The sequence below is a fragment of the Pochonia chlamydosporia genome, chromosome 3 (assembly GCF_001653235.2).
Source record: "Pochonia chlamydosporia 170 chromosome 3, whole genome shotgun sequence".
Lineage (NCBI taxonomy): Eukaryota > Fungi > Ascomycota > Sordariomycetes > Hypocreales > Clavicipitaceae > Pochonia > Pochonia chlamydosporia.
The window spans coordinates 2569696-2587694 of NC_035792.1; the positions used below are offsets into that span (position 1 = coordinate 2569696).

Genomic DNA, 17999 nt, shown 5'->3' on the forward strand with positions numbered 1-17999 from the left:
GGAGCACTTTTCCAACTGCCAGGCACACACTTGACAGAGTGTCTGCCTACGGGCATGGGGCTTGCATGACGCCGTGCCACACCATATGCGCTGCACGTTGCACATCAACGAGGCTTGAGCTGTTGTCTCCCTGTTCCCCGCAGCGTGGCATTGCAGAGAAGAAGGAAGCATCGAGGCACTTGGAGGGAGGGGGAGCTTTTGGTCGTGGTGGTTTCGGTGAGAGTTGTGCTGGGAGTGGAGGGCTGAAGGATGGGCTTGGATCATGGGTGGGCAGGGTGGAGTGATTTGAGACGAAAGAATCTTTGTGATTCCGTGCTGCCTTTGTGCTGTTGTGTTTGGTTGGTATTGTGTGGCATTTGTTGGATTCTCATGTTTCTGTGAGGTTGAAGTGGTAGCGTGTTGTTGCTCAGTGCTGGAGATGGAGAATGCTGTATGGTCGATATGAGATACCATCGGTAGATCATCAATTGTAAGTACAGTACCTCGTATGAACGCTGATAAACTGCTAGCGTCTGGTCTAAGTATGTATGTTATCTTGTCTTGGCTGGAGAGCTGGAGCAGGCTCTTATCTTGATAACGGCGATAACTGACCAGAGCTGCCTGATTTAGGCTTGTGGCTCTCGTTGACACGATGCAATGCCGAATCTAGAGCCTTTGACTTTTGTCAACACGGGCCCATTCATGTTTGAAAATATGCATCGACACGAGTAACGCTCAGCAGGGTGCCAGCCATGGCTAAAAGGCAGATCCGTGAACATGCCACTTACGCTTCCAGCCCGTGGGGCTGAAGCAGTTGTGCCTGCGACTCGAATACATCAAAGTTGAGAAGCCAGATCAATATGGGTTCAAATGGAACCAGACAGACCAGACAGGACGAATCCCTAACATCTACTCCGTAACATGGTTGCTAGCTTAGTCGGCAAGGCCCGCCTGCGGCACCTTGGTGCTTCCGGCATCTATTTAGTGCAAGCACCCATGTTTGCCATGGGACATGGTAAATGCCTCGTCTAGTGAATCAGAGGATCAGCACCTACGTGTTTCCTGGTGCATTACTCGTACTTTAGTTAGTGGGTGGTCTTTTGAGGAAGCGGTATGATATTCATCGTCACCGCCGCTTCTGGTTTTCCATCCATATCATGTCTGGGGATCTCGGAAAGCTCTTTTCTCCTGGATGTGCTGGACTGGCGCACCTCAACTTATCGCACCCGATTTCATACCTTGCTGGGCCAGTCAATGAACTGCTCGAGGCTCACGCCATTGTTGTCATAATATACGAACAATAACGCACCACTCGGTGTACACCCAGTCAAGCTATCAAGTCCCTGTTTTAATTGGAGCGCACTCCACCGCAAAAGATATGCAACGCGAAGTGCCTGCCTCAAGGCGGGACAATGTGGAATGCCGCAAGCTCTTTGGAGGGTGTCTGGTGGAAAGGAATCGACTGGTTGTGCGACATTTCCCTAAACATGCGGTTAAGAGGGACAATGCGTTTCGCAATTCGCTCCGGACCGATCGGAAGAGGGAGACCACCATACATACAATACTAACCGGGTCCGCGGGCCGTCTTTTTTTTTATTTCTTTGATTGTTTGCTGGGCGGTATTACATTGCTTTCTTCCGGTCTTACGTGGGAGCATCAAAGCCGGACAAAGCACTTTTGGCCCTCGTTTCGGGTCTATTGCACAACGTAAAGAGAGAGGATGTGGACAGCCAGAATCCGGGCCGGAATGACTCCCACCTGGGTAGTGGAAAGCATGCCATTTGTTCAGGAAATTTCGACCGTGGCTTGCGTCCGTGCTAGGCCATGATGGCTGCCAATGGAGCCAGGCACTTGCTTCAGTCAGTTTTTCAATGGTTGCAGTTGCGTCGGCCATCTTGTCCGGGCTGGTGGTTCCCTGTCCATCTCCACATCCTTACATTGCTGGGTCGAGGCACTGAGCGAGTAGCAATAAGTGGACTTTGCCCGACTGAGGCCTGGATTGAACCATTGGCTCTTTCTTTGTGTCTCAGCCCACAAGGTTGCAGTCCACTCTTATGTAGGTGCATTGTACGGAGTATGTTTCGCGTCCGGGGATAGATGTAATGATGCAGCGGGGAGAGCTGCCATGTTGAGTCACAGCTGTGGTCGTGAAGTATTGTATGACCTGTTGCTTGTCGGCAAAAACGAGGATGGATGACGACCAAGACATGTTCCCAGGAAACTTACAAGACCTTGATCGTATGCCAAGATGAAGTCTGGTTCACAAGCTTACACACGTGCTACCGCGGAAGACCGAGAGGCTAGACTGTCCAAGCAGCAAACAAGTACTCGAGGGGCCATATAGGTACCTAGGTAGATAGAACCAGCCGAAAGACCAGACATTTGATACTGTACAGTCAATGGACAATTGAGCTATATGGGTGCATGGGGCGTCGAATGCGCGCGCTTGCAGGCCGAGACTTGAAGTGTTGCACAGAACAAGCAGCATGTTACTGCCAGACCGGATGCCATGGCAAAAGTTGAGACTCGGCGGCGAGAAGCAAAAGTCTGGTCTGGTGTGATTGCCGGAATCAGGTACGCAGTACACAGTACTTAATTTAAACCTGGACCAGGCCACGCCTGAGTTCGTAATAGTTGAGAGTTGTAACAGTACTTGAGTACCTGACCTTGATGTACCAGTTCTGAACAGGGTCCTGGTCGACGGGCATTTGAGCCATTTGGGCACAGATTCAGGTTACTCTTCTGGCCCTTTGGTTGCAACTGGGGCGGGCCCTTTGATTGCTCATAATTGAGCCGTGTGCCATGGCAACATTGACAATTGTTGTGACGGGCTATTTTTGGCACAGTATATAATTGATAGTGTGTATCATCAAGGCATAATGATCCATACTGTGAAGGGAAGACGACTGAAGGAATGATGTGATACGTTGTGCCAATGCCAATACTGTACCAAATGCCAAAAAGTCAAAAGGAAAAAAGGTCCGAAAAATGCACACCGACTTTCAACAGCTGCTGCGGGTGGCCTGGCCCGGTGTGGCCTGTTGCGGCCTGGTGTGGCCCACGTTGCCGTTTGAAGGGGATGGGGTCTTCTCTGGTTGCTTCTGCCTTGTCATGCCAAATGTGTCTGGTGTTGCTGATTGCGTTGTGTGCTTGGGGCAGGAGCAGTGCAAATATTTTTTTTTCTTCCGTGTTGTCCTAGGTGGTTCCTGCCCGAGTTGGGATGAGCAGCCGCTGGTTCCCCTCCCCCTCCTTCCCTTCCAATGTTGTGCCCCCACCACCCCTCCCAGAGCCCTGCTCTGCTCTAGGTTGCGCCTGGCCGGCGGCGGGTGGCATGGCACCCTGATATTGACGTTTGGGAAGGCACCACGCAGCAGGCCCCGTCGCAGTCGCAGTCGCAGTCAACACTGAAAATCAATCAGACAGACACTCAGTCAATCAGAGCCAGAGCCAGAGCCCATCACAGTTAAGCTAGGCTCGCGGCTGGCTGACAGCTGGCTGGCTCCTGCTGTGCACTGGGCCACTCCTTCCCTAATGCGTGCTCTGCTGCGGCTTTCCTGTCTGGTGCTGCCCGCCTTGCACCGGGGAACCAAACTTGACTTGACCAGACCAGACCAGACATGTTGCAGCCAGGTCCTGGGCAGTTACCAGCAGTACTAGCACGAGTGGTACCTTTGACCTGTAGAGTCTGATCTGGTCAAGTACTACAAGTAGGTAGACGGACATGGACCAAATTGATCCCAGCCTGGCAGCCATGTTAATCAATCCAGTCAAGTCCAGGCAGGCTCGTTGATGAGCCCAGCCAAGCGCAACCCAGCCCAGCCCAGCTTGCAGTTGTGGTCTGCTCCGGTGTGCTTTTTGCCAGCCCGCTGAAAATTCACACACCTCCCAGACCATCCTTCGTTCGTCCGCTCCTCTGCCTTGCTGAGCTGTCTTTTTTCTTACTTTACCCTTTCACCCTCCGACTGCGTGATTCTGACACCTGCCTGCTCTGCTTCCCTTTTCCTCCTCTCCTCCTCTCCTCTCCTCTCCTTTCCTTTCCTTTTATTCTTTCCCCCGCCTCACAATGACCGGGCCCCCTCCCCCAGACCACACATCAGACCTGTCGTCCAATATCCAGACAACCGCTTCTTCAGCTGCCCAAGATGCCTCGGGACGACAGCCCGCCGCCGCCTCCTCCGCCGCCTCCCAACTCGCCAGTGCAAAGATAAGCCTGCGCAAGACCCTTCGCCAGTTCCCCGACTTCCCTATTCCTGGCATTGACTTCGTTGATATCATGCCCTTGTTCGCCAATCCCGAAGCCCACGCTACCCTCGTTTCCGCCCTCGAGCTGCAGATTTCTCAGACCTTTAACAACGTAAAGCCCGATATCATTGTTGGCCTTGATGCCCGTGGCTTCCTTTTTGGTCCTGGCCTTGCTTTGCGCCTCGGTGTCGGCTTTGCCGCCGTCCGCAAGAAGGGCAAGCTTCCCGGCCCTTGCGTCACTGCCGAATATGTGAAGGAGTACGGCAAGGATTTGTTCCAAATGCAGGAGGATGCCATCAAGGAGGGACAGAAGGTCCTTATTGTGGACGATATCATTGCAACTGGTACGATCTCCAACCAGGACCATGAATTGTCAAAACCGAACCAAAGAGACTAACAAATATTCCTTCTAGGTGGCTCGGCTAAGGCGGCAGCTGATCTTGTAACCCAACTCAAGGGCCAAGTCCTTGGGTACCTGTTCATTCTCGAAATTCCCGGTCTCAACGGCCGTGACAAGCTCGGCGCGGCTCCTACAACCATCCTTCTCGAAGAGGCTTAGAAGAGCGCTCTTCCACGGCTCTTCCCCCCCAGATATCAACACATTAATTTCTCCGTCTTTAAAGGCGGAGCTGGCGAAGAATTGAATACAGGCACGAATAATGGCGACATCTCTCTATCGAAATGTGGAACGAGTTGCGAAATTTCAACCTATTCATGAATGCGACCTCGATACTTCTTAAACCTAAACCAATGGCGTTTGGGAATATGTTTTACATAAAAAAAAGTTTTTCCACTTTTCCACTTTTCTTCTTCTTCTTCTTTACTTCACGCTGGGTGGCTTCATGTTTTTTGTTTTCTATAATTTTTTTTCTCGATTTGGTATAGACGAAATTAGTTCAAGAGGCTGCAAACCTGGTTGGAAACGTCCGAGCACGCCTTTGATCCGGCTTCGGATACGACGACTCAAAGGCTGACAGGCAGCAAGATTAGACGAACAGATGAAAGTTTGTCATTAATACAACGACTAGTGCATCCGACAATCTGAAGTGGCGGTTCAACACATGAATGAGAAATTATGGCTTCTTTCGACTTGATTCTTGATTGATAGATTTCTTTGGTGGTGGAACCTAAATAACAACCAAACGCTTGTATCTAACCTCATAAAAACATTGTGATTTCTAGCAAGAATAATTCAAACGCTTCTCTGCCAAATGCTACTCAGAGAGAGATATCTACTCTCGTAGTCATGTTCTCTTGTATGTATGTTCAATAATCTTGCAAACAAACCCCTTTGCTGATTCAACTATGTACGTGCCTCATATGTCATGTTTCATTTCCAAAACCGTCATGTCATGCATGTAGTGATGTTTTACATCCGCCTATAACACCACCGCATTGTCAATAATAAGTCCCTGACTCACAATGGTGTACTTCCTCCTCATGCCGACAGCCAGCGCATTTCCAAACAAGTCGTATTCTCCTCGTCCAACGCGCATCAGCACCAACGGCACACCATGTAGTCTCTTCATCCCCTTTGGCGTGAGTTGTTCCGCTTCCAGCAACGGCCGAGGTAGCTCGTCCTTGTGCCGACCACGCTCATCGGCTTCATCTACAACGATTACCAGCTGTAGAGCGTCTCGGCGCGGCACAAAGGCCGGTATGTTTGCTACCTTTTCGCTGAAGGAGCAACCGCCTCGCCTTACGATGATGATTTGGTGGTCTCTGGATGCGGATTCCGGGAGAGGGCTGGAGCAGGCCTGGTCAGCTATGTAGATTGCTTTCCAGGGGAAGTTCGCCAGGGGGTCGGCCGAGTTGTATGTCGGTCCACCGGGGATAGGGGTATCGAGGATTGAGGGGACGGGGTAGGATCCGGCACCGACGGAAGTATATGCCTGCCAGGTGTAAAATGCTGCGGACATGGAGTCGTGCGGTTCTGACTCGGGGGTATCTGTTTCTGCGGGATCGAAAACGGAGGTCACTGCCCGTAGGAGGTTCTTGAATAGAGACTCGGACGGGAAGACGCCCAGATCGGCGTCGTCGAGGTCAGGGCTGCTGTTGCTGGAGAGAAAGGCGGATGGTGATGATGATGATGGCGATGGTGAGCTGGTATTTTCAGGGGTGGCGGACGAGGTGGAATTTGGCGGGCGCGGCACCTCAACGAGGAGTTCAACATCAACCACGTCTTTGCGTCGCAAACAGGTAAATGCATCGTCCTTGAGGTGGCGGACATGCTCTCCGTGGAAAAAGACTGTTTCGTGACGGCCAAGCTGGGTGTTGCCCACATGGGTTATCTTCCAGATATATTCGCCACGGGAATCGCTGAATTCTCGCTCGAGCTGTAGCCGAAGACCCTCGAGATTCTTGACTGTAGGGCCAAGGTAGCTATGCCATGCAAGAGAGGCGCCGAATCTCGAAATCAGCGAGCTTGTAGCATCGGTGGCTGGGAACTCGATTGCTGATATGACGCGTTGAGGCGGAGCAGCGCAGGTCCCGTTTGCTGGGAGCATGGTGGGAGGAAGCGTCCATGGAAAGATGGTGTGGTTGGATGTGGCACGGTATTTGGTGACTAAACCCTTCTTCTCGTCGTGTACCAGAACTTCCTCAACAGGTCCTTGAAGGTTTGGCGTGTTGTAGAGATTTGTGAACCGGGATACGCTGAACAAATCTGGTCTGGAGGCGGTGGAAGATCCCGTCAGGGGATCAGCTACCGGCGGAGGAGCCGGGCAGGTATTGGTAAAGTTCTCCTTGTGGTAGCTGGAGACTGATACCTCTTTCGAGTTGCTAGCTGGCGTCCTTGAGCGGCCGAGGTTGCTATTCTTCTGCTTCGGTATGACGAGAGGATGCCCTTCAGTGGTAAAGACGTACGCTGCATCGAGGTTGTTCAGAGGATGGTCTGGGTCAAACAAGAGATACATGTACTTGGTAGTCTCGCCGAGGAAGAAACTCTCCATGCGGTTTTGCTTCTCTCCAGTGCGAACATCTTGCAACCCCGCCCAACCACAAGGTGCGTAACACCGACGGCGTATGTCCTTCAGCACCATTTCACCAACGTGGAGATACCAGGGGTCTTTGGTCGCACGATAGATGTGGTACGTTGACTCTATGAATTCTGGTCGCCCGGGCCACCAACCAATCCCTGGCTCGACATTGTTCTCCCGAATAGACCAGCGCTCAGGCAAAGCCGAATATCTTGTCCACAGCGCCGTGTACACAAGATTTGCCTCAATAGCTTCATCAACTTCACCAGCCAGAGCCAAAAGACCAGGATAAAACGCGCCGAGGCTGTCAATCCACATGGTGTACGGCTGACCCGTGGCCCTGTGAGAATTGGAATAATAAGGAAAGTGGCTTCTGTCTGTGTAAATGTGTCGCTTCACAGACGCATGTGCCTGGTGCCACGCCTGCAGAAAAGCATCAGACGAGTGCATTTCACGCGGTAAAGGGTCATGAAGAGAATTCGGATCCAACCAATTTGTCGTGCTTTGCTTTCGAGACATGGTCGCATTGGGCATGTCTTGGCCAGAGAGCAGAACATGGCTCTTGAATGCATATTCGAAGAAACTGTCCATGCCCGCGCCAATACCCGAGTGAGGGCCAATCCAAAATCCTTGCTCTGCGTCGATGCCGTTACCAATTAAGCCAATTTCACTCCTTCGTCGCCAAACTTCCCAAAAAGCTCTCTTGGCCGCATGCTCGAATCTTGGATCACCGGATAAGCGGCTGAGAACCGTAAACTCCAGTGTCAAGCTGCCGGCGCCTGCACTGCAAGTTTCCGTGATTTCTACCCGCCCTTCTTCATCTTTCAACTCCTCCGGTCCCCTGTTGAGCGGCGAGTTGACATAAAAAGGAATACCATAACGAAGATTCACCCTAGGGTATGGGATTCCAGTCTGGGTGTAGAACGCTGGCAACAGCCTTTCTGCGAGATCGAGAGCAAGTCTCAGCAACTGGCCGTCGTATTTAAGTCCATTTGGCCATGGAATTGGAGCGAGCTCCAGCGGGTCCTCGTTTTCGGGGGCCGTTGAAGGTTTCGGATCGTATCCTAGGATAGGAAGCTCTCCAATGGCAAACAAATGCGCACTCAGAAGACCACCCAGCCCTCTAATCACCGTCTCGAACACCTGGACTTTGCTATCGAGGTCGAATCCCCTGGCACGTGCCCCGATCCCAGATGGACCAGCTCTGCCATCGCCATAGTAATGAACAAACTGGGCAACCCCGTCTTGAAAATCGCTGAGAGCTTGAGGACCAGTATAGGAGCCATCCTGCGGGCCACCTGCCAATATCGCGAGCGTTGATAAGCTATCGATCAGGGTCAGGGAATAGTTGCCGAGGGCGTCGTTTAACTCTATTCGGGTTGGGTCATTGCGATCTCGAGTCAAGGCACCACATGTAAGTGGCCTCAACTGTTCAAAAACAATAGTATTAGCCGATGCTTTGGCAATGCGACCTCTATCGAGCTCATACCTCATCTTCTGGGAAAGCATGCTTCATGTAATTGCTGTATCCGTGATAGAACATGTCAACCGTTTCCTGGCGCAGTTGCGCCAGGTGGTCCGCCCGCATTGACGTCGCTTCCCATGGTAGCAAGGCGCATACCAACCAGAGCGCAACGGCAAACATCCTGTCCTAGATCGTCATGAGGTAATCGGCGATTGTCGTGTGCTCCGGTGGCGAAAGTGCAGTCCTCGACCGAAGACGACGTATATTTGTCGCTAGCAACGGCAACTGCTGCCAAAGCTAAGCAGACCTATGGGGGTGAAGATGTATTCTCCCCCATCTGCACGATATCGTGCGTCAACAGTTGTTGTCGCTGGAACCGTTGGTATCCAAGCAGGTGTAGTTGTAAGTTCCAACTTGACTGTTGTCATCATCTGAAACGCCACAGAATAGTCGTAGTTGGTCCGAATGTGGCGCGGCGGGTATGTGGCTGCTGAACTTTCTGTGTCAAGTTTCAACTACCCGGTAGTGTTTCCACAAGTTTTTGCCGATTCTACAAACATGGAACAAAATGTTTGCTCTGGCTTGTCAACTGGGTCACTTAAAACGAAAGGCTTGAACAAACGTATTGTGATCAAAGCATGGCTTTGTGTTTTCCTTTCCATTGACAGTGTACGTCAATTGTATTAACTACCCGGTGTTGGACTAGTTTTCGTCCTTAGAGTAAGTTCCAGCATAAAACTTTCGCTGGCCACGCGCAAGTGTCAGTCCAAACCTTATGGTTATTCCATAATTCGTCGATAAGCTGCCTAAACTCTCCTTATCAAAAGATTAAGCGTCCCTGTGTTCATGTTGCCATGCATTACCAAGTCCGCATCACGGTTACAATTAGTCATTGCACCGACATTATACGCAAGATTGAACAGGACCGAACAACAGCTTCAAGAGAAATGCCTTTAGTTAGCTCCCAAAGATAACACAAGCTATAATTCTGCCATATCTACTTTTATGTGCCAGCATACCCCAATCACTAGCAATTGAGTGCACTTTCATCGTATGTTTTGTCTACCTCTTACTACGTACACTGCCGTTTGTTGACGACAATAATCCATTTCGCGTGACAGTAGCTTCATTATGGCTGTCCTACGGCCAACCAAGGCAGAAAAGTGCAGTTGTATGTATTTGCTGTCCTGGTTCCGCAGAATACTTGAGTTCCACAGCAGCAATAGCCGGAACACTCGTATTTGAGACCATATTTACGCGACTATTATCTAAAAAGATAACCCGAAAGCCCGTTGAATTCCAAATTATGGCAAGTGATTAGAGTTGAACAAGTTCTTCATCGACTTTCCAGACTCACGGTGAAGATATTGACCGTATGCCCTTCAACTCAACCTCAGCAATGGCAACGGATACCGAGTACGATTCCCGCTTGTCCCTGTTGCTGTACATTATGAGCTATACAACAAGTTTACAGCTTTATAAACGGTTGGCCGCGCAACATAGCGTGACCTGCTATGGTGGTTTTATCACAGCCGGTTCGTATCTTGATCGAGCGTTGATACATTGTACCCGCTGATAAGGCGTTTCTGGAATGCGACGATAAGTTGTGAAGCAGTTATACCTTTTCTGTATATGGCTTCACAAACTGGAATAGGCTATTCACGAAGTCTGGCAAATGGATGAACCAGTAAGTAAAGACAGTATAGGCAATGCCCTTCCTTTGCTTCAACAGACACCTTACATATAGTGCGATTGTTTATGTTGTCGCAATGCATACCCTCTGGCTCTATTGAGGCATACTTGCAAGACTGTGTCTCCAGCAAGTTTGACGAAACGTAAATCTTCCATCGGAGGGTATACAAGACCTCTAAATGGCTGGCATTTCACCATAGGTAAGTATTTTATAATATATTACAGTGATGTACACGCTCGTACGATGGTCTCGCGCACTTGAGCATGCTGTGTAGCACAAATACCCCAAGATGAGTTAAATACCATCAAATTCTATCAACTATAGGCTATGCTTTGAGTCTAGGTATACTGTAGATTCTCTTTTCTAACCATGTACTATACAGGGAAATTAGTTGCAGTGTAATCACGAATCGTTAGTTACTGGTACTAATAAACAACACCATTCGACAATGATATGTCGACACCTGCCATACCGAATAGGATACCAACCTTTTCAACGTTACGGCTTACAATTCAATCGCCATTCATCACAAAATACCAGCCCAGTCTCGTATTGGTGACAAGCACACTGTGTTTACAAGATTATTTGACCGCGTCTCCTGGTAGTATGCAGTGGCCTTTCGCGAAGTCATCCAAGTAACGCCCATCATACATTTCTCCTATTTGCCACCCACGTAGGGCAATGCTGAACCACAGCATCATGTTTCCTTGCATGTCGACCAATAGACATGCCAAGTACATTCCGTATTTACTGGTGTATGTATGTGCCTCTTCGCTACCCTCGATCATATCTCATCCGCCTCTCGGGGTGAGGCGTCAAGACATGGTCAGCATCAGATCAACAGGTCCGGTATAGAGCCGACGATACAACATGACATTTCCTGGGCGTGCCATCTGAGCAATCTAGTTGGCGAACAAAATAGGTGATGGCTCTTCTAAGCGTCCGTATTACCCCAGAGTCTCGTAGTGTTCTGTAATCTTGAACACGATCCCCGGGCGCAAGTAACCGCACCCAATTCTCATAGACCCACGCCATTGATGATTTTATAACTGTACAGATAATCTTTGCCGCTTCTTAGTGGAGGAGGGGTGTAAAATGGGCAGCAAGTAAATGGCCCCCAAGTGTCGCAAACCAACAACGAAATACAAACTCGTCCGGCTGATCCTGTAAGGCTATGAGGCAGTTGGCATGCTACACCCTGGTTTTCCTTCCCGGCCACTGACGTTACTTTGTTGGATCTCAGCCAAGTTTACGCAAGTGCTGTCGTCGCCCAACTTTGCCGCATGAGGAAGCTCGATGTAGATCTATGCTCGAGGGGGTTGTTCAGGGCCATCGGAGCTTGCTTTGGTTGGGAAGCTCTGGTAAGGGAATATGTCTACAGGAGAGAGTACTCCGTATAAATAACTGGGTTCAACATCCTGAATATATTTTTGGACGATTTGTGGGTGGAATGTCCATGACGTGCAGTGTTGCATGCGTCGAATCTCTCCACCACGTGTACTAGCATGGAAATACCCGAACATAAGACACGGAAAAGGGGATTGCTGGAGCATAGTCCACGGAAATAAAGTTCCACGGCTTTCATGCTTCGGTATTGCAGTCAGGGTATGGCCGTGTGTATAGCTCATAGTCAACTGAGCGTGTTACACAAGGGGGAGAACAACAGCGTACGAGTGCTACGCATAAGCCGAACAAATGGCCGTCAACTGAGACACCAGTTTTACTGACCAGTGATGTCGACAAGCTCGCTGAAGAAGTTGGCAAGGTAGCTAGAGACTTGATACGTGGTATTCCACAAGGAACCCATGATGACCGGAGATATCCCCACTGGGCACGCACCGAATGGCAGTGTTCTGCAGTCCAATTTGCAGAAGAAACTCTGGTGATGCTCCAGTTGCCCGGTACGATCAGCGTTGCAATTGCAGAATTGAACTCCGTTCAACGTCAGGATAGGACGGCTCGGGGAAGTCGGTCACGAGTCAACATTTCTCGGGGGTCTGGGGCTGATTGCACGTAGCGAGCCCCGAACCCCGAGCAGAACATTGAAGGAGTACAGGCTGGGGTTTTCTGCCTACCAAGGCTGCTCCGTTCCATATGAACCCTGACCTGACAATCATCAGCATCTTGACAGTGACCAGGTTTGGTCCAGTCCAGCCTTGAGGGGCGGTTGCGCTTATTAGTGCCGTGGTTTGTTGGCCCGTTTCGCCTCGCCCCGTTTCGCCCAAGCCAACGTGTGCATCGTTCCAAGAGAGGAAATGGCCGAATTCGATTCGTCGGATGGACCGGCGGCTTCCTGTCATGTCGCCGAGTCTCGTCTCCCTGTTCATCTTTATCTCGAAAGTCGTCACCGTTGCAGCCCAAGTTCCTATGCATCCCCTCCAATTACAACTCAGTTGTGGCATACCCCCTGTCCCTGTTTATGCACTCTTCGTTCAAGCACCCTCCCGCATTAGCGCGCTTCTGTTTCGACCCTGCTTCCTGTTCGTGTACCGTTTCGACCCTTGGTACTTTCCTCTCTGCCTGGTAACTTTGCATATGCCAGGCTCCATGCTTCGGTATGAACAGCCGGGACCAAAGATACACTTCAGAAGAGCAACCCTGCGTTGGGTGTTCATGTATGCACTCTCCTGTTGCCTGGATTGGCCTGCATGCTGTTCCTGGAGAAGGCTTATAGAGCACGGGATGTTCAATTCAGCCTCTCAAACCCGATGACGAATTTGGCTATCCAATCTGTGACTCCTCCGGGATTGAATGTGGACGAAAGCGCTGACTGGTGTTCTTGGATGCCCGGAACACAGCTGCCAATGGATTTGTCAGAGCATCCATAATCACCGCAATGACCCTCTGGTTTCACACAAGGGTTGTCGGATGAACGGGCTGACTCACTACCTAAGCCCTGGTTGGAGATGCAGATTATGAAAGGCCTTAAGATATTCCATTTCTCACATGAATATGGGCCGATGAGGTTGATAGAGTGCCGAAGGCAGTGGTGAATGAATTGATAATGACCTCAATGGAACCACAGCCAGCTGTGGCACCGGTAGAACCATTCAAAGCCACTTTCGATCAATTCCGGTACAACTAGCAGAATCTCCCGTACCGTGCGAAGATCCCATTACTTTAATCCGTAAACGTAAATCGTAATATTGCACTCCCAGTCCGTCCTCAACGTACTACCGTATATTGAAAAGAAGAGCAATAACAACGAACAGCCATGTTATGATTGCTGGCTCGTGAGTCGTGAGTGTGGAGCTGCTTCAGATTCAATTGTAGAACTACTGCAACTAGTATTAGCACTTGCTAGCGTCAAGGTTGGTGTTTAGCACCATTACGGGGAAGCTTAAGACCATCCGGAACCCCGTAAAGGCTCTGGGATTCGGATTGGACTAAGGATAGTTAGTCTATAATGTTGAATGTGCCTAAACGAAGCCAAATGGCTGTGGATGCCTTTTCTAATGACTGACTTGGTTCTCTTGCCAGGCATCGGAAAGTGCTCGTCAGACGACACTGTGAGTATTTTTCGTGTCTGAGCTCAGGGCGGCTGCAGATCAATCCTGGGCGTCGCGGCTTTTTTTCTTCTGACATTTCAATTTGCCCTCGTGGCTGACTTTTGAATCGAAGATTACGGTAGAGTGTAAGACGTGAAGTACCTGGATCTGCAGTGGCTGAGTTGACGAAGAGACTTGCCACAGATGGCATGAAGACGGACAACACCATAAACTTCTCCAGCCTGTCCTGTCTCTCGCTCGCTAGACTCAGCGATTGGTCGCCACAAGTGCCAGGAGGTCATGAAACCACCCTTGATCCAGATCTCGAGCAGGGGCATAGCCGCTATTGTGCCACAGCTTCTGTATGTCCCCAGACTAGCCTACATCGTTGTCGAATGGTGTGGAAAAGCCCGATCTGTTCAAAGTTCGCTGAGGCTGGTGGAGAGAATGGCCCCGTCCACAACCGAGTAAATCTGGCGACGACCATGATCTAATAGCCATATAGCCCAGGACGTGCATTGCATGGAAAGCATGGGCAACCACTTGATTGATGGACGCCTCTCTGTCGTCCGGGCACTTCATACCATGGCAAGTGAAAGATATCACTCTATACCCGACGACTTGTATGGCGACTCAGTATGGCTCACGATGCAGCAGACGATACTTCTTTGCTTTAAATAAAAGCCTCTGCAACTATCTTTGCTGTCGTTGAACAGGCGACTTTGATTCAGATGTCAACAATAGCGCTCTTCGAAGACGGGATGGTGGCCACAGCTTCTGTCCCACGCACTTTATCCCCAGGGTCATGGTGTTCTTGTAGCAACAGCAACATGCAGTATGTAAGGTGTATACCGCAATGATACGCGATACAGGCATTTTACAGGAAAGAAGGCACGTCATAAATAGGTCCGAACCATCTTCCATCCATGAGGTGATGGCCCAAGCACTTTATAAATACTGCCATTATCCCTGTGCAAGAGCCAAGAATATGATGTTGGTCGAGCTGGAGCTCAAGAGATGACATCTCAACCTTCTTTGTACGGTGGTGCTGAGCATACAATGCTTGTAACATGGAGTGGCAGTACTTCTCGAGGTTGTGATATAAATTGTAACCGCCGAAAATAAACCCCAGTCTCCCAGATTGGGAAGCCACATCTTTTGTTCATTTATTCGGAGTGACAATCCATCTCGCCCTGACTTCTCAGGAGTGACAAAAAAAGAAGAACAAAAAAAGAGATTTAAGTAAAAAAATTAAAGGAAACAGTAGGCAGAGTCAAGGATAACTTTGAAACATGTGTTGACAGCCTGATTGATCTTGCATAGAAGAGTGTCAAGTAAACGATTGTCCTGCATCGTCAACGGAAAGGGTCATGATGGAATCCTCTCAACAGATAGATATTGAAGAATTCTAGTCGATGCGAACATGTGGCTGCCGCTCTAGAGTGAACAATTTTATCGTACTTGGCCACGTCAACAAAAAAAAATCCCCTCACCCGTAGCAGAATAACCTGCCTGGAGAAAAAGTAGTGAGACAGAGGCATGGTACTCCGTACATACACCTGCTGTTCTTAGGGAACAGAGCCTCACGATTTGACGGTCCAAGTAAGCGACCCCAGGTCTTTCTTCGGACCCTTTGTCTTGGCCCAAATTTCCACCGTCAAGAGACTTGATGGCTTGATACGTAACTCGTATGGCGCCACATGTCGTGGTGGGCGTATGCGTATCAAATGCTAGTTGCGCTAGCAAGACGATTTTGGCGATGGCCCCCAAATGCGACTGCAGCCACAGCCAGGCGACGTGATGCGAGGTGCCAGACAGGGTGGCTTTTGCTGTTCTTGTGTGGTACCTGAAGGAAGGCGTTAACCTAGCTTGTTTCTCCGAAGACCACAGGGAAGAGGGTTTGCAACAGAAGGTAGGCGAGGAGGGTAGAGCCTCATCCACAACTTGGCACGAAGTACGGAGTACGGGGCCTTTCTGAATGCGACATTTTACAAAACGGTCTTGTCTGAGAACACACCGGTTGTATGCAAAGGCGGCAGAGTCTCATCCCGCGTCTGAAACTACCTGCTGTGGGTGGTCATCAATTGCCAACCATGAACCAGACAAACGTCTGCCACACAGTACGTTCCTTGCGGTTCTGCATCCATGGCAGCCGATCAATGATTCTTTTTTTCATCGGGCATGCTTTCCCCCGGAGGGCCAGGTTCAGAGGGAAACCAAGGGAACCCTGGGCACTTTGGCTGGTCTCTGAGGCTGGGACGACGCCACAACATTGCATCCGGACATTGTCCGCGCTATTTTCCACTCTGTCGGAACTGTGAATGTAACCAAATGAGACCATCTGCCTGCAAAATTGACTGACAGACCTCCTGTCTAGCCAATGATAGCCCAAAAGATGACGACAGCCCAATGCTCAACAAGACGACGCTCAGTACTTTGTGAATTGCAAAAGAGTCATGTCAACTTACCGGGACAAGAAGTCCGACCTCATACAGGCATGCAATGCGACTTTTGATATTACCCGCAGGCATTATTACAACCATTGTCGCAGGTGTTTGTTTTCCGAAGCTGTACGTGACCCATTTCAAGACGTTTTCTCCATGACGGGAGGTTGAATCTTTGCAACAGGCAACTAATGGTGGGACTGACGCTGCTTAACAAATCGAGACGCGAGAGATTAAGTCAGAACATTGAAGGAACAGTCTCTGACGTATCGAACCACGGTGCATGTGCCTCTGGCTGCTTCAGCCGACTGTTGGCGGCTCTCGCGTCCTTCTCCGACAATGAAATTCGGCCGCTCCTATGTCCGATGTCGTAAGGCCGTGGTCTTTTTCTGTCTTCACCTGTCGGCCGCATATCACTATTGAGCAGAATGCCTATGATCGGCTCCAACTTCGCTTATCACCGACTGGAAGGCTGGCGAGGAGCCGCCTCCCTCGAACTCTTCTCTTGCTCCCTAATGATGTTCCCAGGACAGCTGAAATATGCAGTCTGTTTTAGGAGGGTGACGGCAACAGTTCTCACTGGCTGGTGGATATGATATCTGCCAGTGAGCATTCTGTGCGGCCGATCGGCGTTATGTGCGGTCGCTGTCAGCCCTCACGACAGCCGTCCACCCTTGAACCTTTCTAACGGGGCTAGCCCAAAAAAAGATTTGGCGTTGAACTTGAGTTGCTGGCTTCCAGCGAGGCGGTGGGTCTATTTCCACGCCGAGAAGCGACCGGGTATCGCTGAGGCAGTCTGTTGAACTTTCGCTTCTTCTGTGAGAAGTCAGGCGGAGTCTGCTGTGCTCTACCCACGTTGAGATGATGCTAGAAATCTATTACTTGCTTGCTGTGAAATTACCGCCTTCGAAACGAGAGGCGTTGGTCACATTCACCCCGGATTTCGATAAACAATGCTGCCAAAGTGAAGACATGGGTATCAAATTCGCGGATTGTTGACTCCAGGACTAACTGGGTAGTTGAGTGGTAATTTTCGGATGCATTCTCAGGCAAGGATGCCGTGGAGAGGTTCCCACGGAATCCCGACAACGAAGCGAAAGCGAATTGCTTGCTATTCAAAGAGCAGCTTGGCCGGAGACGCAAGGAGCTCGCCTGCTTTCGGCGTATCGTATTTGGCATCATAGACTCTGCCGAGAAAAAGGTAACGTCCTTCCACCAAGCACTTCGAAAGGCACTAATCTTTGACAGTCTTGGTAGACCCGTCTGCACCCTCTTCTCTTTTCAATCACGACGCTCCATGAGGGACAACAGACAAGCCTTAGCCTGAGATGTATTTTCACTTACAACTACTGTCGTCATTGTCGCCGTTGAACATTTAATTGTCTGTGGTCGATTTGATCGAAGAGCATATCCATTTCAGCCAGTCAGGCGGAAATTGTGCGGGACTGATGGATGCGTGTAGACTTCGTTTATGCTGACAGTGCATTAGCGTCCTCACAGCCGACACAGAGGACAGATTCAACCACGATCTCGCACCGAAGAACATGGCAAGGCGTGGCACCATGGCACCGAAATTTGAAGTACGTAGTATTTGGCGCTCCGCATGGGGTTGTTCTCGATGACTTAGCGAGCCACATCAAAGTCCAGCTCATCGCGTGGGTACGTTTCATTCCCCGAGTGCCATGATCGGCTCTCGCTCTTTCTGAAGCT

At 50.1% G+C, this 17999-nt stretch overlaps 2 protein-coding genes across 2 annotated transcripts; one reads left to right on the top strand and one right to left on the bottom strand.

The window, feature by feature from the left end:
- Window positions 1-4042: 4042 nt before the first annotated feature.
- On the top strand, window positions 4043-4780 carry VFPPC_04622 (adenine phosphoribosyltransferase; the record flags this gene model as incomplete). Its single annotated transcript, XM_018283951.1, has 2 exons — window positions 4043-4565; window positions 4635-4780. The coding sequence occupies 2 exons, from the start codon at window positions 4043-4045 to the stop codon at window positions 4778-4780; spliced, it is 669 nt and encodes a 222-aa protein (XP_018145240.1).
- Window positions 4781-5600: 820 nt separating this feature from the next.
- VFPPC_04623 (ER glycosyl hydrolase (Edem)) lies at window positions 5601-8844 on the bottom strand (the record flags this gene model as incomplete). The annotated part of the gene is made up of 2 exons (XM_018283952.1): window positions 5601-8627; window positions 8689-8844. The coding sequence occupies 2 exons, from the start codon at window positions 8842-8844 to the stop codon at window positions 5601-5603; spliced, it is 3183 nt and encodes a 1060-aa protein (XP_018145241.1).
- Window positions 8845-17999: the final 9155 nt, after the last annotated feature.